Raw genomic sequence first — 18957 nt, 5'->3', positions numbered from 1 at the left:
CCTGCAGTTAGCTATTATTTCCAGGAAGGTGTACATCTTTTCTCACACGAAGACAGACACAAAAACTGTTCGTTAATTCCTTATTCCACAGTACAATTCCGTTTCTCTCGGGCAGCAAGCGACCAACCTTAGATTGAGCCTTTTTATTTTTGCATATCTATAGAACCGTTAAACTTTATTTAAAAGTTTTGCACTAATTTATACTCATTTTTATTTTCCCTCCTTATTAATGCCGTAGTTCTATTTTTCCTTTGCTGGATAACTATCAGAAAGGAAAGAATTTGCAGGAGTTGCAGGGGAGAGGATGGTGAGGTGGTCGTAGATGGATTTATACTTCCATGGAACCAGTGCACATTCAATGGGCCGAACAGCCTCCTTTGCTCGATTAAAATTGCAAAAAGTGCAGCGGAACTTTACCGTGTTTCCTTCAACTTACGGTTCAGTGACATGTGCCCATCTCTGTGAGCATCCTTCTGCGTGCCAGTACTTTCAATAGAGCTGCAGCTATTCTGTCGACTGACATTCTTGGAAGATCCTTTCATCATACCAGCAAATGGGGATGCAGATGCAGCAATATATGCAGGTGGGGGCGAAGGAGCAGGAGGTATTGCGACTGCAGCTCTTGCGATGTAATCCAACTTTTGTTTCTGCAAATGACAAGAGCATCTCTAATCAAATGTTTTCCTTCCTAAACCAAAGAGATATGGCAAATACCTACAAATTGAAGGGCTCCAACGAACAATACCTTGAATTATTGGCCTATTAATAATATATATATTGGAGGATAAATACACTGAAAAGAAACAATTGGAAGAGTTTAATGGATTAGGCAGCATCTGTGAAGGCAAAGGGAGAGTCGACGTTTCAGGTCAAGACCATGCATCAGTAAAGAGATGAGGGGGAGTATACTTTCAAGATCCAAGATACTTAAAACACCGAGACACCCCAAATTCGTGGTCTGACTGCAGCAGGATTGAACAACACCAAGTGTTCTCAAAATCAATTCAGAGCAAAACAATCCAACCCAGTTCAAATTTCCACCTAAAGCTAGACTCCACATGAGTTTAATTTAAATTTAGTTTATCGTCACGTGTACCGAGATACAGTGAAAAACTTTTGTTGTGTGCTAACCAGTCAGTGGAAAGACAATACTTGGTTACATTTGAGCCATCCACAGTGTACAGATACATTAGAAAGGGGATAATGTAAATAGACAGTGTAGTTAGCAGGACAAAACCGTTCCGCAAACCTCTTTATTCCTTGGAGCGCATGAGGCTGAGAGGTGATTTTATAGTAGAACTGTATAAAATCAAGAGAGGAATAGGTAGGATGAATCCAGAGTATTTTACCTAGAAGCAGGGGAATCAAGACCACGAGGACATAGGTTTAAGGTGAGAGTGGAAAGATTTAACAAGAACCTGAGGGGCAACTTTTTCACACAGTGGGTGGTGGGTATATGGAACTGCCAGATGAGATAGTTGAGGCAGGTAAGGTAACAACATTTAAAAGATATTTGGGCCGGTATATGGATAGGAAAGACTTAGAAGTATATCGGGCAAATCCGGGCAGGTGGGGCAAACGTAGATGGGGCACCTTGGTCAGCATGGGCAAGTTGGGCTGAAGGGCCCGTTTCCATGTTGTATGACACTATGAGTTAATGAACACATAAGTTAGACATTAGCTGAAGGTAGGATAAAAATGTTAACCACTGACATAAAGCATTATCATTTGCAATTAATTCAAAAATAAAATTATATTTGCAGACATTTTCACAGATATTTCAACAGAATTTAGGTTGATCTCATTCTTGGATGAAAAAGGCACATGCAGATTATACAAATTACCTCAGATAGTTCTCCAAGCAATTGCTGTCAGGAAGTGAGTGTTGCAAATAGGAATTACAAAACAAAATGAAAAAATGAAATGAGGATAAATGCATAGACTAAGTTTATAACAAATCCCTCCTGTTCGTTACCAGAAATGGAGGGGAAACTTCAAATGAACACTCTCCAAATATAGACACAAAGTGCTGAAGGAATTCAGCGGGGCAGGCAGCATCTGTGGAGAAAAGGAACAGGTGAGATTTTGGATGGGAAACATCACCAGTTCCTTTTCTCCAGAGATGCTGCCTGACCCGCTGATTTGTTCTAACACTTTGTGTCTATTGTCGTTATAAACCTGCAATGTGCAGTTCCTTCCTACACAAATGAATATTCCATCCTGCTGAGCTAACACTAGGACACACGATGAAGACTTACATGCGGAAATGTATGTTGGCATTGTGGAAAGAAATTACACTTTTGAAAACAGGCAGACAAGTTATTTACAGGTTTCAACGTGCAGTTAAAAACAATATTTAATATAGTCAGGATTAAATGACTGGTCTCACGGTTCCAAAACATAGCTCATTGCCAGCCATGGTCTATGGTCCAAGGGACTGTCCCCAGCCCCAGAGCAAATCCAGCCTTGGAGGGAGTGACGCACAGGGTTACTATCCAGGTGCGCTGATCTGGTCACCCACTGCAGGAAGGATGACCTTAAGTGGAGTCAAAGACTAGAGCACTTAGCTTTAGGATGAGAGGGGGACAGCTTAAAGGAGATGCGCAGGACAAGATCTGTTCATACGGAGGGTGGTGGATGCCTGGAACACACTGCCGAAAAGTGGTGGTGGAGGCAGATAAGATGGTGGCATTTAATAGTCTTTTGTACAGACACGTGGATATATAGGGCAAGGAGGGATATAGATCACATGCAGGCAGAGGAGATTCGTTTAGCTTGGCATCATGCTCGGCATGGACATTGTGGCTGAAAGACCTGTTTTTGTGCTGCTCCCTTCTGTGTTCTATGTTGTGCATCAGGCTTGAACAACAACTAAACATTCAAGGCAAAACACACATGCCAGTTCAGATTGGCACCCAAAACCAGACTCCACATCATGCGTTTGGCTTCACTCAACACCACAAAACTACATTCAACCACTGCAGACATAAAATGCATTTTTTTTTTTTAAAAATTATTCACAATGGGTTGTGGGCATAGCTGGCAAAGTCATCATCTGTAGACCATTCTTATTTGCTCATGAGTGGTGCTACCTCATGTGGTATTTCGGGTCGGGATCCTTTATCAGTCTGAAGAAGGGTCCCGACCAGTAAAACATCGCCTATCCACGTTCTCCACAGATGCTGCCTGACCTGCTGAGTTACTCCAGGACTATTTTTTGTAAAGCAGCATCTGCAGTTATTTGTATCAACATAGAACAGTACAGCACTGGAACTGGCCCTTCAACTCACAATGTAGCATAGTACTGAGCTGTTGACTTGATCTGGAAAAAATAAACCAAATCAGATTTCTCAGTTGTTAAATGAATAGAACTAGGTAGCAAGTGGCAACATTACCGTGTTACCGCTAAGTAAAGAATGGCATTTCCAAGCAAAACACAAAGTGCAGGAGGAATGCAGAGGGTCAGGCAGCATCTGCGGAGGGAAGTGGATGAACGACATTTTGGGTTGGCCTCTCCAATATTGAACATGCTTCAAGGGAATTGTAGAGAAGACAATACATTTCAAATATATACCGTTTTCTCTGGAACGTTCGAGGTTGAGGGGAGCCATGATAGAAGTAGGGTAGACTGTCAGTACCTTCTTCCCCTGGGTGGAAATCACAGAGAGTGGCGGAATCCTGGAAGGCACTACCAGGGGTGGGGGGTAGAGGCAGATACATTAGTGGTGTGTATGAGGCTTTTGGAAGTGCAGGGAATAGAGGGATGTGGATCATGTGCAGGCAGATGAAATCAGTTTAACTTTAGTTTATCATGTCCAGCACAAACATTGTTCCTTTGCTGTACTGTTTTATGTTCTAACTCAATCTTCCTGCTGCTAACGAGATGTTAGGGCATCTCCTCAGCAAGATCTGACTGAGCTCAACAGTTTGCAGGAATATCACAGATATTCACAATTGTTAATAAAACAAAATCTAAAATTAATAATTAAAAAAAAGACTATTTGTCAAGACCAGTAGGAACACAGAATCAGAGATGAGATTTACACTGCGGATTTTGGTGCCTTTTCTGCTTCGACCCTATATTTAAAATTCAAGATCCACTGTCCAACTGAACTGCACAGTACATATTAAATCACTTGTTGTCACACATTGTAATGACCACTTGTAATCAAAATGCAGTGGATGGTCTATTTTGGTTGAGCATGGATTTTAATTAGTGGCAATGCTGCCAACAAATCTGGAGTCCATCTTAAAAGGCTTCTGGATAGGCACATGGATATGCGGGGGATGGAGGGATATTGATCAGTTTATCTTGGCATTATGACTGGCACAAACATTTTGGGCCGAAGGGCCTGTTCCCGTGCTGCACTGCTCCATGTTCGATGTTGAGTGCATCAGACTTGAACAACGGCCAAAGTACAGTCAGTCAGCCTTCTACCTGATTGCAATTCTTCACAGCACATTCTGTGAACAGCTGCAGGGATTTTATTTTTTTCAGAACACATTGAATTTAAATCAGGAAAGGTGGCCCATGCATGTGGGAATTCTTCCCACAAGAACAAAAACTGTTGAAAAAGTCATTGTTGTACCAGATGTATCATGCTAAATGTAAATTTAAATATTCAAACCAACATGTTTTCATTGACTGGTATTGAATACAATTTCAGCGCAACATGGTCTGAAACCAGAACGACACCAGCACATTACACTCAGACAAAGGAATCTAAAACAATTACAGCCTTTTCTATTAGACTTCCAGCAACCTTGGCCTGGTTTAATTTTGCAGCAGGTATTTCATATTCCTCCTCCCTTCCCAACAAATCTAGCCTTGCATCATTTATTTAAAATATACATTTTTAGACTCAAGCTGATTCACTCAATCCAATTGCAATCTGATCAGATCCTTTGGTGTTATAACTGTAAACCTTTTCTTGCAACTCCAGTGAGATCCCATGCCCAGGGATCAGTCATGGGGTAAATTGGATAAATCAAGATGTTAGATACAAAAGACCAAACACTCAACACTGCTTGCACAGCACAGTTGAATATTGACATTCTGGGCTATTTTAAATTATATTTTAATTTGTTAAAAGTTAATTGAAAGAGAGTATTAATCCAAACTGCAAATATTAAGAAATCAGGCCTGAGGTTGCAGCTAAGTATAACTTGAGAAGCTTCTAAAGAATGCTTTTAGCTTGAGGGAGAGTAAAGGACTGGAAATAAAACACAATTTAGGCTTGGGGGAAAAAAAAATCACTCTCAGGGCAAACCATGGCCCTACCTTGAACAATTCAAATTCCTTCTTTGGCATCAACAGCTGCCGAGACAGTAGATAAAAATGCAATTAACTTGATTACTTGTATTACTGTGATTATAAATCCTTCTACATACATGACAAAGCACTTACCTGGATGGTTTGATTGTAAAGACCTTCAGGCACCCCTTCACCAGTTGGGTAAGGGTTCCGTAGCAGATCCAGAATGTTATTCGGCACATACCCAGACATTCCACTTTGATTTTTCACCTTCCACCATTGTTTCCTGTCATCAACAATCTGCAACAAGGTGGTATCAACACATCAATCCATTTCTCAAAACCTCCAGCATGATACCACCAACTTGCAAGCATGCTCAATTCAATATTTAAAGTATTACATTTGCCTGTCATTAAATTACACACATGATAAGACGTTTTTTGAGAATGTATTCAATTTCTTACACAAGCAAGACAGCTTAAGGGTGGCACAGTTGCTGCCTTACTGTGCCGGAGACCCGGGTTCGATCCTGATTATGGGTGCTGGCTGGACGGAGTTTGTACGTTCTCCCCGTGAGCTGTGTGGGGTTTCTCCAGGATCTCCGGTTTCCCCACACACTCCAAAGACGAACAGGTTTGTAGGCCAATTGGCTTGGTAAAATTGTAAATGGTCCCTGGCGTGTGCAGAATTGTATTAGTATACGTGGATCAGTGGTCTGCGCGGACTCTGTGGGCCGAAGGGACTGTTTCCGTGCCGTTTCTCTAAACTAAAAAAAACCTAAGCTCAACACAGCTTGAGATAAAATTATTGACACCAATTCAAGAAGAAGGGGATCAAAGAGAATTAATTGATTCATTCCTATGTCTTGGATTCTCCTTTGTACTGCATGAAAATGCAAAAATTGCTGCAATACCTCAACTTTAATGATTCAATTTCATTGATTGATTGATTGATTGGCTGATTGAAAGATACAGCATGTCTGTCGACCATGACAGTAGTTCTCTTATCCCACTTTCACATCCACTCCCCACACACTAGGGGACAATTAACCTACAAACCTGCATGTCTTTGGGATGTGGGAGGAAACCGGAACACCCAAAGGAAACCCACGCGATCACAGGGAGAACGTGCAAGCGCCACACAGATGGTACCCGAGCTCAGGATTGAACCCGGGTCTCTGGCGCTGTGAGACAGCGGCTTTACTCACCGCGCCGCCCAGTTCTGATGGTTCTCACAACTTGAGATCAATGTTAATGGAAATATTAACAAGGTGTGTGGAACTGGACTCACCTCCAGTATGTCATCTTTCATAACGGAAAGCTCATTGCTGTTTCTTGCCACAAAATCATACTTGGATTTGGCAAATCTCCTAGATTCCATGTTTACATGAGTTTCAGAATTTCTTTTAAAACAAACAAAATATCATCCAAATTAGAAAAGACAAATCATATTCCGACATAAATGCAACTGTGAGATATGACACATTTTATTTACAACCACTTCAAATTGCCACAGATCAAGCATTTGTTAACTTGTACAGAACCAATGTGCAGTCTAATCCAATCAATGTTGAATATTTTCCTTTGGAAAATGACGTGAAAAATATTTGCAACATTAGGGCTCAATTCAAACAAACTTACAAAATTACATGAGAAAGCTATGTCAATGTAAAGCATTTCAAAATTCTGAATATTACATGTAATTTGTGTTTTTATCACTCCTTTCCAAAGCTGCCATCTCCCACCAACAACTAAAGTTCATCCAAATGAAAAGATATTGAAGTCCGAAGCCGTTCCCCATCACCAGCTACAATCCCTGCCGTGGTCACTTACCTTTGATTGCCTGAAACATTAAGGTAATAAACTTTATATCATACCTGACCCCAAGTTTTAGACCTCATTTGTATAATCTTCACTGACACTGTCTATTTCAGTCTCTGCCTCATCACATTAATGGTGGAAATTTTCCACATTTTTTTTTAAATCTCTCGACTCAAGGTTTCCAGCATAACTCGATGACTAGATTTCCTTCTTCAAAACCTTGTAAAATTAAGGGTAGACAAAACTGCGCTGGCCAAGCCCCAACACACTCCAAATTCCCCGTGCTCCCATTGACACCTGGTTACATTTTTTTTTAATGCATTTTAAAGTTCTTGTCCATATTTGCAACCACAATCATCATGAATTAATCTCTCCCCACCTCCTCCTCTTTACAAATTTGTTGGATATCTGGTCTTGGACATGTACGTGGATAGGAGGAGTTTAGAGAGATATGGGGCAAACATAGGCGTGGGACTATCTTAGATGGGACATATTGGATGGCATGGAGCAATTGGACCGAAGGCTCTATCATGTCTATCATGTTCAGCACAGAAATGATGGGTAAAAGGGCCAGTCCCTGTGTTATATTTTTCCATGATCTATGTCTTAAGCATCTCCTAAGTTGACCTCCATGACCCTGAGGGTTGGCAGGACTTGAAGAAATCAAATTATTTCCATTACCCTGTCAGACTCCCCGTTCTCCTTAACGTTTGGTCATTTGCCCCAATATTTCTTTGTGCTTTGGCACCATTTTTGTTTGCTAACTTCACAAAAGTGTTGTTTAACTTGGTAGATGTTGGGCAGACAATTGGACAGACAATACCCACCGTGCACGCAATGCTATCATGTTTCTCATCATAGCCTCCATCTCATCCAAATAATCCCTTGACTTCTGAAAGGATTAACTTCTGATCTACAGTGTTAATCATCACAGCTGCAGCATGTTCATGGATAACAACCCATTATTGAGCAAAGGCCTACAATTGCACAAATGCCAAACACTATGTTGAATTAGATTTAACTATTTGGTTTGGTTTAGTTTAGTTTAGAGATACAGCGCGGTATCAGGCCTTTTGTCCCACGAGTCCGCGCCAACTAGCGAACCACACACACTAACACTATCCTACACACACTCGGGACAATTTACAATTATATCAAGCCAATTCGCCTACAAACCTGTATGTCTTTGGAGTGTGGGAAGAAACCGGAGATCCTGGAAAAAACCCACACAGGTCGCAGGGAGAACGTACAAACTCCATACAGACAGCACCCAAAGTCAGAATCGAACCTGGTTCTCTGGCAGCAACACTACCACTGTGCCACCCTATTGGTTCTATTTGTAATAGAACCTTGCTGAATTATTCAGTCATTTCACCATTCAAGAGATGACTGAAGTTTCTGTGCTTTCTTCAGCTTGGGAAGGCAAACCTTCTAGGAGATGGAAAACTTAGATTTAAAACCTCCACTGCCTTGTGGCCATATCCAGTCATGGAAACGGCTCCAGGAATAAACCTCAAGAAAATCCGGAGTCGGAGTCCCTAAGGCAGTTCGTCGTTGTCTACAACCTCGCTCTGGCAGCTCCTGCAACGGCGCTGGTGCCAAACTGTAACGGCCCTACTGTTCCTTTGGATCGATCAGTGACATGGAGAGGGGGGACGTGCTGCAGGGGCAACAGCCTGTCCCCCATATGACATAGCCCAGGCTTGCATCCGACAAACTAGGATGCATCACCCATGGTCAGTCATGACCGAGGGGAGCCTCTACTACTACCGTAGAATGAAAATGGACAAGCCAAATACCTTTGAAAACAAAACAATACTTTTAAAAAAGTATAATGGCACAGTCTCTTGCCCAGAGTAGGTGAATCGAGGAGCAGAGGACATGGATTTAAAGTGAAGGGGAAAAGATTTAATATGAATCTGAGGGGTAACTTTTTCACACAAAGGATTGTGGAGGTATGGAACAAGCTGTTAGGTAGTTGAGGCAGGCACTATCCCAATGTTTAAGAAACACTTAAGACAGGTACATGGATGGGACAGGTTTCGAGGGATATGTGCCAAACGCAGGCATGTGGGACTAGTGTAGCTAGAACATGTTGGTGGGTGTGGGCAAGCTAGGCCGAAGGGCCTGTTTCTGCACTGTATGACTCTATGGCATAGGAAGTGTAGATTATACTGCAGGCACACAAATCAGATTAATTCACAGAAGATCATGCAGCACATCTAATCACAATCGAGAACATTCAACAGTGCTAACGCTAAACTGAAAATTAGAACTAAAGCGTTAATATTTTTAACATCTGATGGATGAACACAAAAAATTGCCAAACCATGCGAGAGTTACAACAGAAATTCAATGCTTAGCGTTGATGTTTAGTAGGGCAGATTATTTGCTTGCATTCCTGTTATCAAACAGCAAACATAATGTTCAAATTAAATTCAAGTTATTTTTTAGCTGGATGTGCAACTGCTACAGTACCATGGAAAGTGGTTTTGACTTTGTCTGAAATGCATATGGAATCAGCATACATCAGGAGGCTTGGAAGCAGCGTTACAGAAAAGCAGAAAATAAAACATGTGAAAGAGAAAAGTGCAAGAGAAATAAAAGGAAGCTGTAATTTTAAAATCGGGACCCGGAGGATGGGAAAATATATATAATTGTTGCTAGTTCTGACACTGGCAACAAAAGCTCCATGTCAAATAGAAATCGCAACCACATGCCGAGCAGTTAGTAAGATAATTACATGCCCCAAATTCACCGTGCGCTTGTATGGTAATTCAACTGGGAACTTCAGAGAAACAAGACATTGCTACTTAACCTCATCAATTCATTTATCTTAAATGTTTTATTCTGAGGGGTGTGTAAATTCATTAAACTGGCTTACAACCCAGCGGTATGAACATGAAATCTCTAATTTAAAGTAACTTCTACTATCACTCCCCTCCCCTCTTGTCCACTTCCTCCACCCTAGTTGTGTAACCAGCTCCACAGTTCACCACGTTGCACCCCTCTTGAGATTTCCTAGCCAACAATGGGCCGACCATGAGGTCATTTGGTGCCTGCCCATATTGCTCCTGGTCTTTTCTCACCTCCATTTCTTCACCCCCGTCTTCCCCCATCCCCTACTTTCAATCTGAAGAAGAAGGGTCCCGACCCAAAACGTTGCCCATCTTTTTCCTCCAGAGATGCCGAGTTACTCCAGCATTCTGCGTCCATCATTAAATTTCAAATTGGCTTTCTTGAACAAGTCTATAAAATCTTGGTGTTATTAATTTTGCTGAGAAAATGTTCCTTTTTATAATGGTCCACGTCAACAACAAAAAGCAATAGATTAGGCAAAAGTAGAATTACTGAAATATCTGATGAAAAAGCTTACCTTAAATATAACATTTCATCTTTGATTCATCTTTGCACAAATGGTCGACCATTTTAACAATTATGCTGTATCAATAAATTTCATGGCCAACCCAAATCTCTTCCATTTCCCATCAAAACAGCACTGTCCTGTGATAGCTCTTATCAATGGCCAGTCCATCAATCTACACATCACCAACTATTGAGCGCTTTGGCTTTTTCTTTTACCATCAGCAACAACCTCCTGGGCCGTCTCTTGGTATCAAAGATGAATACCTCCCCACTCAGGTTACAAATGTGACTGATGAGGCCAGTATGAGAATTACAATCTCTGCCACAGGGTATACCTCACCAACTGGTGGCTTATGCGGTGATCTCAGCCCAATCCATCATTGGCACAGCCCTCCCCACCATCTAAACGACTTAGATGTTGCCTCAAGATGGCAACATCTACCATCAGGGATCCCCACCATCCGAGTCATGCCTTCTTCTCGCTGCTACTGTCGGGCAGGAGGTACATAAGCCTGAAGTCCCACACCTCCAGGTTCAGGAAAGGCTACTTTCCTACAACCATCAGCTTTAGTTTAATTGAGAGATACGGTGCGGAAACAGGTCCTTTGGCCCACTGAGTCCGTGCAGACCAGCGATCCCCGCACACTTACACCATCCTACACACACTAGGGACAATTTACAATTATACCAAGTCAATTAACCTACAAACCTGTATGTCTTTGGAGTGTGGGAGAAACCCCACGCAAGTCACAGGGAGAACGTACAAACTCCGTACAGAGGCCATAGCCAGGATCAAACCCGGGTCTCTGGAGCTGTAAGGTAGAAACTCTACCGCTGCACCGCCTTGCAGGTTCTTGTACCGACCTGCACAACCCTAAACCTACCTCAGCCATGGAACAGCAGTGATTATCTCTTGAACCACCATGGAATTGTTTTCTATTTGTGCAGACACAAAGAACTGTAGAAGTTGGTAAACAAGTAAAGACAAAGTGCTGGAATAACTCAACAGGTCAGGCAGCATCTCCGGAGAACATAGATAGGTCCATGTCTCCAGATCTGCTGCCTGCCCCACTGAGTTACTCCAACATCTAGTGTATTTTTCTATTTTGTGCATTTTTGCAACAATGTCCCTTTTTTTTGCAGTCTTTTTCTTTTGTCTTATAGAAATTCTGCAATATTATGTATACTCACCAAATATTTTAAGTTGTTACGTGATAGCGATGTGAAGCAGAGTGAGATTTCCTTCTTGCTCACATATTAAGTTGCATTCATACTATACATTCACGATCAGAACAGAGTAAACATCTTGCTTCAATTTGTAATATTAATGCTTTTCATGCCTTAAAGCATCTAATTTAGGTTGTGAAAAAAATACCTGCATATCTAAAGCAGAACTTGTTTTTGAGGTTATGACAAGATTACGTGAATATCAACTGTTCAGGATATCAGAAAAATAGAACAGTAAAAAATAGAACAGTAAAAAGTTAGTGGTGTTAATATATTATATCTAATTTAGTTTAAAGGTACTGCATGGAAACAGGCCCTTTGGCCCACCAAGTCCACTCTGACCAACGATCACCCGTACATTTGTTCTATCCTACACACGAGGGACATAGACGGCAAGAACTCTGGATGAGAACATATACAGCAAGATTAGCAAGTTTGCAGATGATACAAAAGTGGGTGGTTTTACAGATAGTGAAGATGGTTGTGAGGAGCATCTTGGTTGGTTGGCCAGGTGGGCTGAGGAATGGTTCGAATGCTATGTTTAATACAGAGAAATGTGAGGAGTTGCATTTTCAGAAGCCTAACATGGGCAGGACCTACATAGTGAATGGTAGGCCTCTGGGGAGTGTTGTAGAGCAGAGGGATCTAGGAATGCAGATGCATCGTTCCTTGAAGGTGGAGTCGCAGGGAGATATGTTAGTCAAAAAGGCGTTTGGCACATTGGCCTTCGTCAGTCAGAGTATTGAGTACAGATGTTGGGAGGGCATGTTGCAGTTGTATAAGCCGTCGGTGAGGCCACACTTAAAGAATTGTGTTTGGTTCTTGGTTCCATGTTATAGGAAAGATGTTGTCAAGCTGGAAAGGACAGAGGAGATTTACATGGATGTTGCCTGGGCTAGAGGGTCTGTGCTACAGGGAGAGGTTGAGTAGACTGGGACTCTATTCCTTGGAGCACAGAAGAATGAGGGGTGATCTTATTGAGGTGTATAAATTCATGAGAGGAATAGATACGGTAGATGCATAGAGTCCCTTGTCCAGAGTTGGTGAATCGAGGACCAGAGGACATGGGTTTAAGGTAAATGAGAAATAGGAATCTGAGAACTAACTCTTTTACATAAAGGTTGGTTGGTGTATGGAACAAGCTGCCAGAGGAGGTAGTTGAGGCAGGACTATCCCAACATTTAAGATGCATGGAAAGGCAAGGTTTGGACCAAACGTAGGCAGTTTGGGCTAGTGTAGCTGGGACACATTGGCCGGTGTGGGCAAGTTTGGCCGAAGGGCCTGTTTCCACACTTCATCACTCTATAACAACCTGCATGCCTTTGGAATGTGGAAGGAAATCGGAGCACCTGGACAAAACCCACGCGATCACAAGGGGGAACGTATACATTCCGTACTAGCAGCACCCATAATCAGGATCGAACCTGGGTCTCTGGCGCTGTGAGTCAGCAACTCTACCACAGCGCCACAGAGCTGCCTCGCAGCAGTTCTACGGCAGTAGTGCTGTAATAGTGTTCATGCTTTTTAAAACAAATTTTGCACACCAATATAACTGATCACACCATCACCGAGAAATATCGAATGCAACTTTGCACTCTCGATCAAAATAGCACAGGAGCAAGTATAAGATTTCAATGCAATAGTTCAAAGAATTCGTAGGAAAGTGATCATGATGGAAAAGGAGAAGATGCATAAAGACTTCTTTTAAACAAAGTCAAGACAACTGTCCACAGCACAACACGTATCCTCCAACCGTTACCTAGCTACATGTCGGCTACTAGTTTTCTTAAAGCCTGCGTTAGCTGTTCCTTGTTGCAGCAAAGATCGCCTCTTGTAATTCGAATTGCTGTATGCATACCCGTCACTTGAAAGATGTTCCTGGGATATGGCTTGCTGGAAAACAAAAAACAAAGAAACCCACAGATCAGATATTTAAATGATTCCAATACCACTTAATTATATGTATGACTGCAGGGAAACAGAATTTCGTTCAGACCGAAAGGTCTGAATGACAATAAACAAATCTAATCTAATCTAATCTAAACCTTCACATTAAATAATCTTCTGAAGTGGTTAATTGTCTTAAAAGTATTTGCAATGGACGGTTGTGGTTCAGGTTTATAATTGGCATATGGACCAAGCTTTGCATTGCATGCAATTCAAACAAATCAGATATACCATACACAGACACAATCAAGTCAAGTACAATAGGTTGAGCAAAGGGGAAAATATAGAGTGCAGAATATAGTTCTCAGCATTGTAGCGCATGAAAGATCGACACAAAATGCTGGAGATACTCAGCGGGACAGGCAGAAGGAATTCCTTCTCTCCAGAGATGCTGCCTGTCGCGCTGAGTTACTCCAGCATTTTGTGTCTATCTTTGGTTTAAAGCATCTGCAGTTCCTTCATACACGATTGTAGAGCATCAGTTCCACAGACAAAGTCCAATGTCCGCGATGGGGTAGTGGTGAATCGAACAGAACCCTAACTAATGGAAGGAACATTCAGAAGCCTAATAACAAAGGGAAAAAAAAGCTCTTCCTGTGGTGATATCACAACTTTGATTGATCTGAAGATTCACTAAAATCATTTAACTGTTTCCACAACTAATGGACGCCTGCTCTCATAATGTAAACTGCACATTTAATATTTCAATAAAGCTACAAGGAACTGCAGATGCTGGTTTACCAAAAAGAGACAAAGCACTTGGGTAATTCAGCATCTTTGAAGACCATGGACAGGCGATGTTTTGGGTCGGGATCTTTCTTCAAATTGATTGTATAGGGGGGGGGGGGGGGGGGAGGAAGCTGGAAGAGAGGAGGTGGGGCACGACAAAAACCGGCAAGTGATAGGTGGATATATGTCCTAGGCACGGAATTATCCTGTCATGTTTAAACTTCTCAACCATTATTTCCTTTATATTTCACTTAGCGTTCAAAAGGCCATGTGATTTCCATAGTATTGAATAGTCATGGTAAACTCCGTATGTTGCGTGTCCAGCTGTGGTAAACTGCTGGCTTGGTGAAATGACCACACTGACAGGTGAGCACAAACTTGGCTTGTGTAGTAGGTACCTCTTCACTCAGCCGCCTCTGCTCTTCTTGCTTCCGCTGATGCTCTGCATTGGCCACCGATTCAGCCAGGTGATTCAGCTCCTGTTCACAGGGTGTGCCCAGAAATGACAGTAAGGGAGGCTCCCACCCGTTTCTGAAGTGAGGCACGTAAGGAGGGATGAACTGATCTTTAGGCCACTCGGATCTACAACCAACAAAAACAGCGAAATGTCAGTGAAAATGAATGAATCCTTCCAGATTAAAAGCACAAAACTGAGACCTTGTCTATAGTACAGCAATGAAGATTGGTCAGTGCAGAACATCTACAGTCATGTATAACCTTTGCGGAAAGTAATAGCTGCATTTTGATAGGCTTAAAATTCATCTAAAAATATAAATGGTCAGCATATCCATACTTTAATGCAAGGATCTGAAATGATCAGACTAGTTATATCAAAAGCTTTGAAGTTTATTATTAACAATTGAACCCACAAAGACATCCAAGATGGAGCCAGAGCACCTTTTGCATGCAGGTCTCTGAAGTGGATCTGTTCTCGTCTATTACAACTGTGCCACTCATTTAAATCACTGTGGACGGCTTGATTGTATTCATGTCGTTTTTTCTTTGACTGAATAGCACACACCAAAAGCTTTTCGCTGTACCTTGATACACGTGACAATAAACTAAACTAGAACCTTTCAATAGATTATATAACAAATTTGTTTTCTCATCCACAAAAGGGCATGGGTCATTGCTACATTATCGTAGGGCGATTTGTTCATTTGAATTGAAGGTTAATCAGTTAATCAGTTTCAATTATAGTATTGACAACATTTGAAATAATAAAGGTGCCTATGTCATGAAGTAACAACCTTGAATTCTTACCAAACAAGCACTCCAAAATTATTCAGAGAGCATTCATACCAATTTTAGTAACTCAGATTAATTATTGGATTAATAATGACAGGCACAAATACAGTTTCCTTCAAAAGACTAAAAACCTGGTGTAGAATTAAATATCTTGTTACAAATGAGTGACGTTTATCATTTTTAGTGTCTTTACAATGAATGTGGAACATATTACAGAGTAACAGTGCAATGTCTTTTGAAAGAAGGAAATTAAGACATCAAGGAGCAACACCACCTCTTATCTCACTACAACCATCAGGAGGAAGGTACAGAAGTGACCACCAGGATCAGGAATAGCTTCTTCCGTCAGGCTCTTGAACACTACACAACACTAAAGTTAGACACAAAATGCTGGAGTAACTCAGCGGGTCAGGCAGCATTTCTGGAGAAAAGGAAATGGTGAAGTTTTGGGTCGAGAGCCTTCTTCAGTCTGAGAGTCAGGGGAAAGGGAAACTAGAGGTATGAAACGATACCAAAACAAATCAGACTTGGCACTGATGACTCAGAAAAGGTGGAGTCCACAATGATCCAGGAGGTGATCATGAAGGGATACGAACAATAAAACTACCAGGATGCATAAGATGGGGTAGGGATATATATATATATATATATATATATATATATATATATATATATATATATATATATAATAATAATAATAATTTTATTCATAGAGCACTTTAAAAACAAACATAGCTGCAACAAAGTGATGTACATCACTAATCATTGACAAAAAAGTTAATACACACCAAAAATAACAATCAAAAGAAATAGTAGGAAAAGACATGTAAAATAAAGAAACATCAAAAACACCACAAACAGAAGCAAAGCCTCAGGCATGGTCAAAAGCCAGGGAGTACAAATGCGTTTTAACACTGGATTTGAAGATGGACAGTGAGGGGGCCTGTCTGATGTGCAACGGCAGGGTGTTCCAGAGTGCCGGAGCAGCAACAGAGAAGGCTCTATCCCCTCTGAGCCTCCGACTAGACCTCAGTACCTCCAGGAGCAGCTGACCAGCTGACCTGAGGGACCGGGCAGGAGCGTATGGGTGGAGCAGCTCAGAGAGGTAAGGCGGGGCGAGCCCATTCAGAGATTTTAAAACAAATAACAGTATCTTAAAATGAACCCGAAAGTGCACCGGGAGCCAGTGTAGGGAGGCCAGAATTGGCGATATGTGCTCCCTCTTTCGAGTCCCTGTTAAAAGGCGAGCAGCAGCATTCTGAACCAACTGGAGACGAGCCAGTGAAGAACGAGCAACACCAAAATAGAGCGCGTTACAGTAATCCAGCCTAGATGTAATAAAGGCATGGATTACTGTCTCAAAATGCTGCCGCTCTAGAATGGGCTTCACCTTCGCCAACTTCTATATAGAGAGAGAGGGAGAGAGAGAGAAAGAGAGAGAGAGAGAAAGAGAGAGGGAAAGCAATGGTTACTTGAAATTAGAGAAATTAATATTCATACAGCTGGGTTGTAAGCTGCCCAAACAAAATATGAGGTGCAGTTCCTCCAATTTACGTGTGACCTCACTCTGACAGTGGACAAGATCTCAGCTAGGAACTTCAGCGTTCTGTCTTTGGTTGCACCAATGACTTTGGGGATTTTGCACCAGAATTGTGGTTATTATTTTATTTAATTTTTGTTTATTATATATTATCTATATGTTTGGGGTTTACAAGCCTGTTGTGCTGCTGCAAGTAAGAATTTAATTGTGCCATTGTTGGTACACGTGACATTTAACACTATTGACAAAGTATCCATTTCCTGTTGCAAAGATGCCAGAAATTCTCCTCAAATTATCTGGAAATTCAAAGAATGAGAGAAGATGCCGGGGATGAAAGGCAATCATTTTGTTGCCAAGCAACTGTGCTCAATGAAATCAGGTGAAATCCATAACTTTATATCACAACATTTCTAAGAGATAAATAAATGAGTGCTGCCATCAACTTGCCTGGGCTTGGTCCATGTTTCTCCTAAAGAAAACCAAACTGCTTTTTCTTCAGCTGTGACACATGTATTTAAAAAATCTATTGCATCCTTTGTTAGGAGAGGGGAGAGAATTGAACCACCCATCTCAGGCCCTCCACTGGTTTGTATGACCTGAAAAATGAAACAATTAAAGATTAATTGTAGAAATAAGCTCTATGTATAACAACATCCCTAGCACCTTTGATTCATTCTTTATTTCAATATAGGAGGTTACTTAGCTCAATGAAACAATACTGGCTCCTTGCTGCAAGTAAAGTGCCTGTCCCACTTGGGCTTCATTTACACGACATCGTAATTTTATCTTCACTATACCTCCTCTCATTTCTCTGCAGGCCCGTAACTTATTCGCTCTTGAATGCCCACCAACTCCTTTGATTCTTTAGCTGCGTACTTAAAGTAGGTGATTTAAGGGCCTGTCCCACTTTCACGAGGTAATTCACGAATTCTCCCGAGTTTTCCCCCCCCGATTCAAACTCGCAGAATGTCCGTAACGAGTCCGTAGGAGGTTGTGAGAGTTCGTAGATATATCGTAGCGGCTCGTTATGCTAGCCATAAGTACTCGTGGCATCAGGTAAATCAGGACGTTTTTTCCAGCCCGATAAAAAATGTCCACGAGTTTAAAAAAATGGTTGGGATGAAAGAATTAAGTCGTGAAAGTGGGACAGGCCCTTTACTGTAGCCACTGAACCTACATCTTTGATTTGGGGGAATGAAATAAGAGTTCCAGTTGATCTCACTAAACAAAGTAAGACAGGAAAACCACTCACACTTCTCCACCGACTCAACCACCATCTACTCAAGTAAACACTCCAAAACCATCAAACGATTATTAGAAATATGTGGTATAGAACTTTATGGGCAATTCAACGCAGAACTGCTGAATCTTTCTTGTAAATGCCACCACATTAGAGTTTCACAAAAACAGAGAAATTGTGAACATACTGGCTGCTCTTGGTTGGGGTTTTTTGACCTAAAGAAGAGTCCTGACCCGAAACATCACCCATCTATGTTTTCCAAAGATTCTACCTGACCCACTTATCTTTGGTATAAACCAGATTCGGCAGTTCTTTGTCTCTACAGTTAACACGGAAATTAGAACCGTTCACCTTTTCAGGGTGGACGGCTGATATTTTAAAGAGCTTGCCTTATCTAATCCCATAATAATGTAAGTTATTTCTGGTGGATGTGATTAATAACCATAGGTAGAGCATGTATAATGTGACTGTCAAAAGAACTAAGGGAGACAAGGAAAATGTTTTAAACAAAGTAATCTGGGCTGCCGAAAAGAGGTTGGAAGGCACAGAATTAATGAGGGTTTTTAAATGGGAATTAGAAAAATGC

The 18957-nt window shown here is 41.4% G+C and overlaps 1 protein-coding gene across 8 annotated transcripts in view; it reads right to left on the bottom strand.

The window, feature by feature from the left end:
• eps8a (epidermal growth factor receptor pathway substrate 8a) overlaps window positions 1–18957 on the bottom strand; it is a 145968-nt gene that overhangs the window by 4152 nt on the left and 122859 nt on the right. For 6 of the 8 annotated variants that reach the window (XM_055652914.1, XM_055652917.1, XM_055652922.1 and 3 more), the window contains 8 exons: window positions 17579–17727; window positions 14742–14925; window positions 13427–13560; window positions 6545–6656; window positions 5408–5554; window positions 5282–5317; window positions 1845–1868; window positions 437–647 (listed from right to left, as the gene is read on the bottom strand). In XM_055652914.1, coding sequence (XP_055508889.1) covers window positions 437–647; window positions 1845–1868; window positions 5282–5317; window positions 5408–5554; window positions 6545–6656; window positions 13427–13560; window positions 14742–14925; window positions 17579–17727 — 997 coding nt within the window. The remainder of the gene's footprint in view (window positions 1–436; window positions 648–1844; window positions 1869–5281; window positions 5318–5407; window positions 5555–6544; window positions 6657–13426; window positions 13561–14741; window positions 14926–17578; window positions 17728–18957) is intronic. The other 2 variants (XM_055652920.1, XM_055652918.1) reach the window with 2 other exon arrangements.

This window comes from Leucoraja erinacea, chromosome 22 (genome assembly GCF_028641065.1).
Source record: "Leucoraja erinacea ecotype New England chromosome 22, Leri_hhj_1, whole genome shotgun sequence".
Classification (NCBI taxonomy): Eukaryota; Metazoa; Chordata; class Chondrichthyes; order Rajiformes; family Rajidae; genus Leucoraja; species Leucoraja erinaceus.
This window is presented reverse-complemented; position numbering and strand designations above follow the sequence as displayed.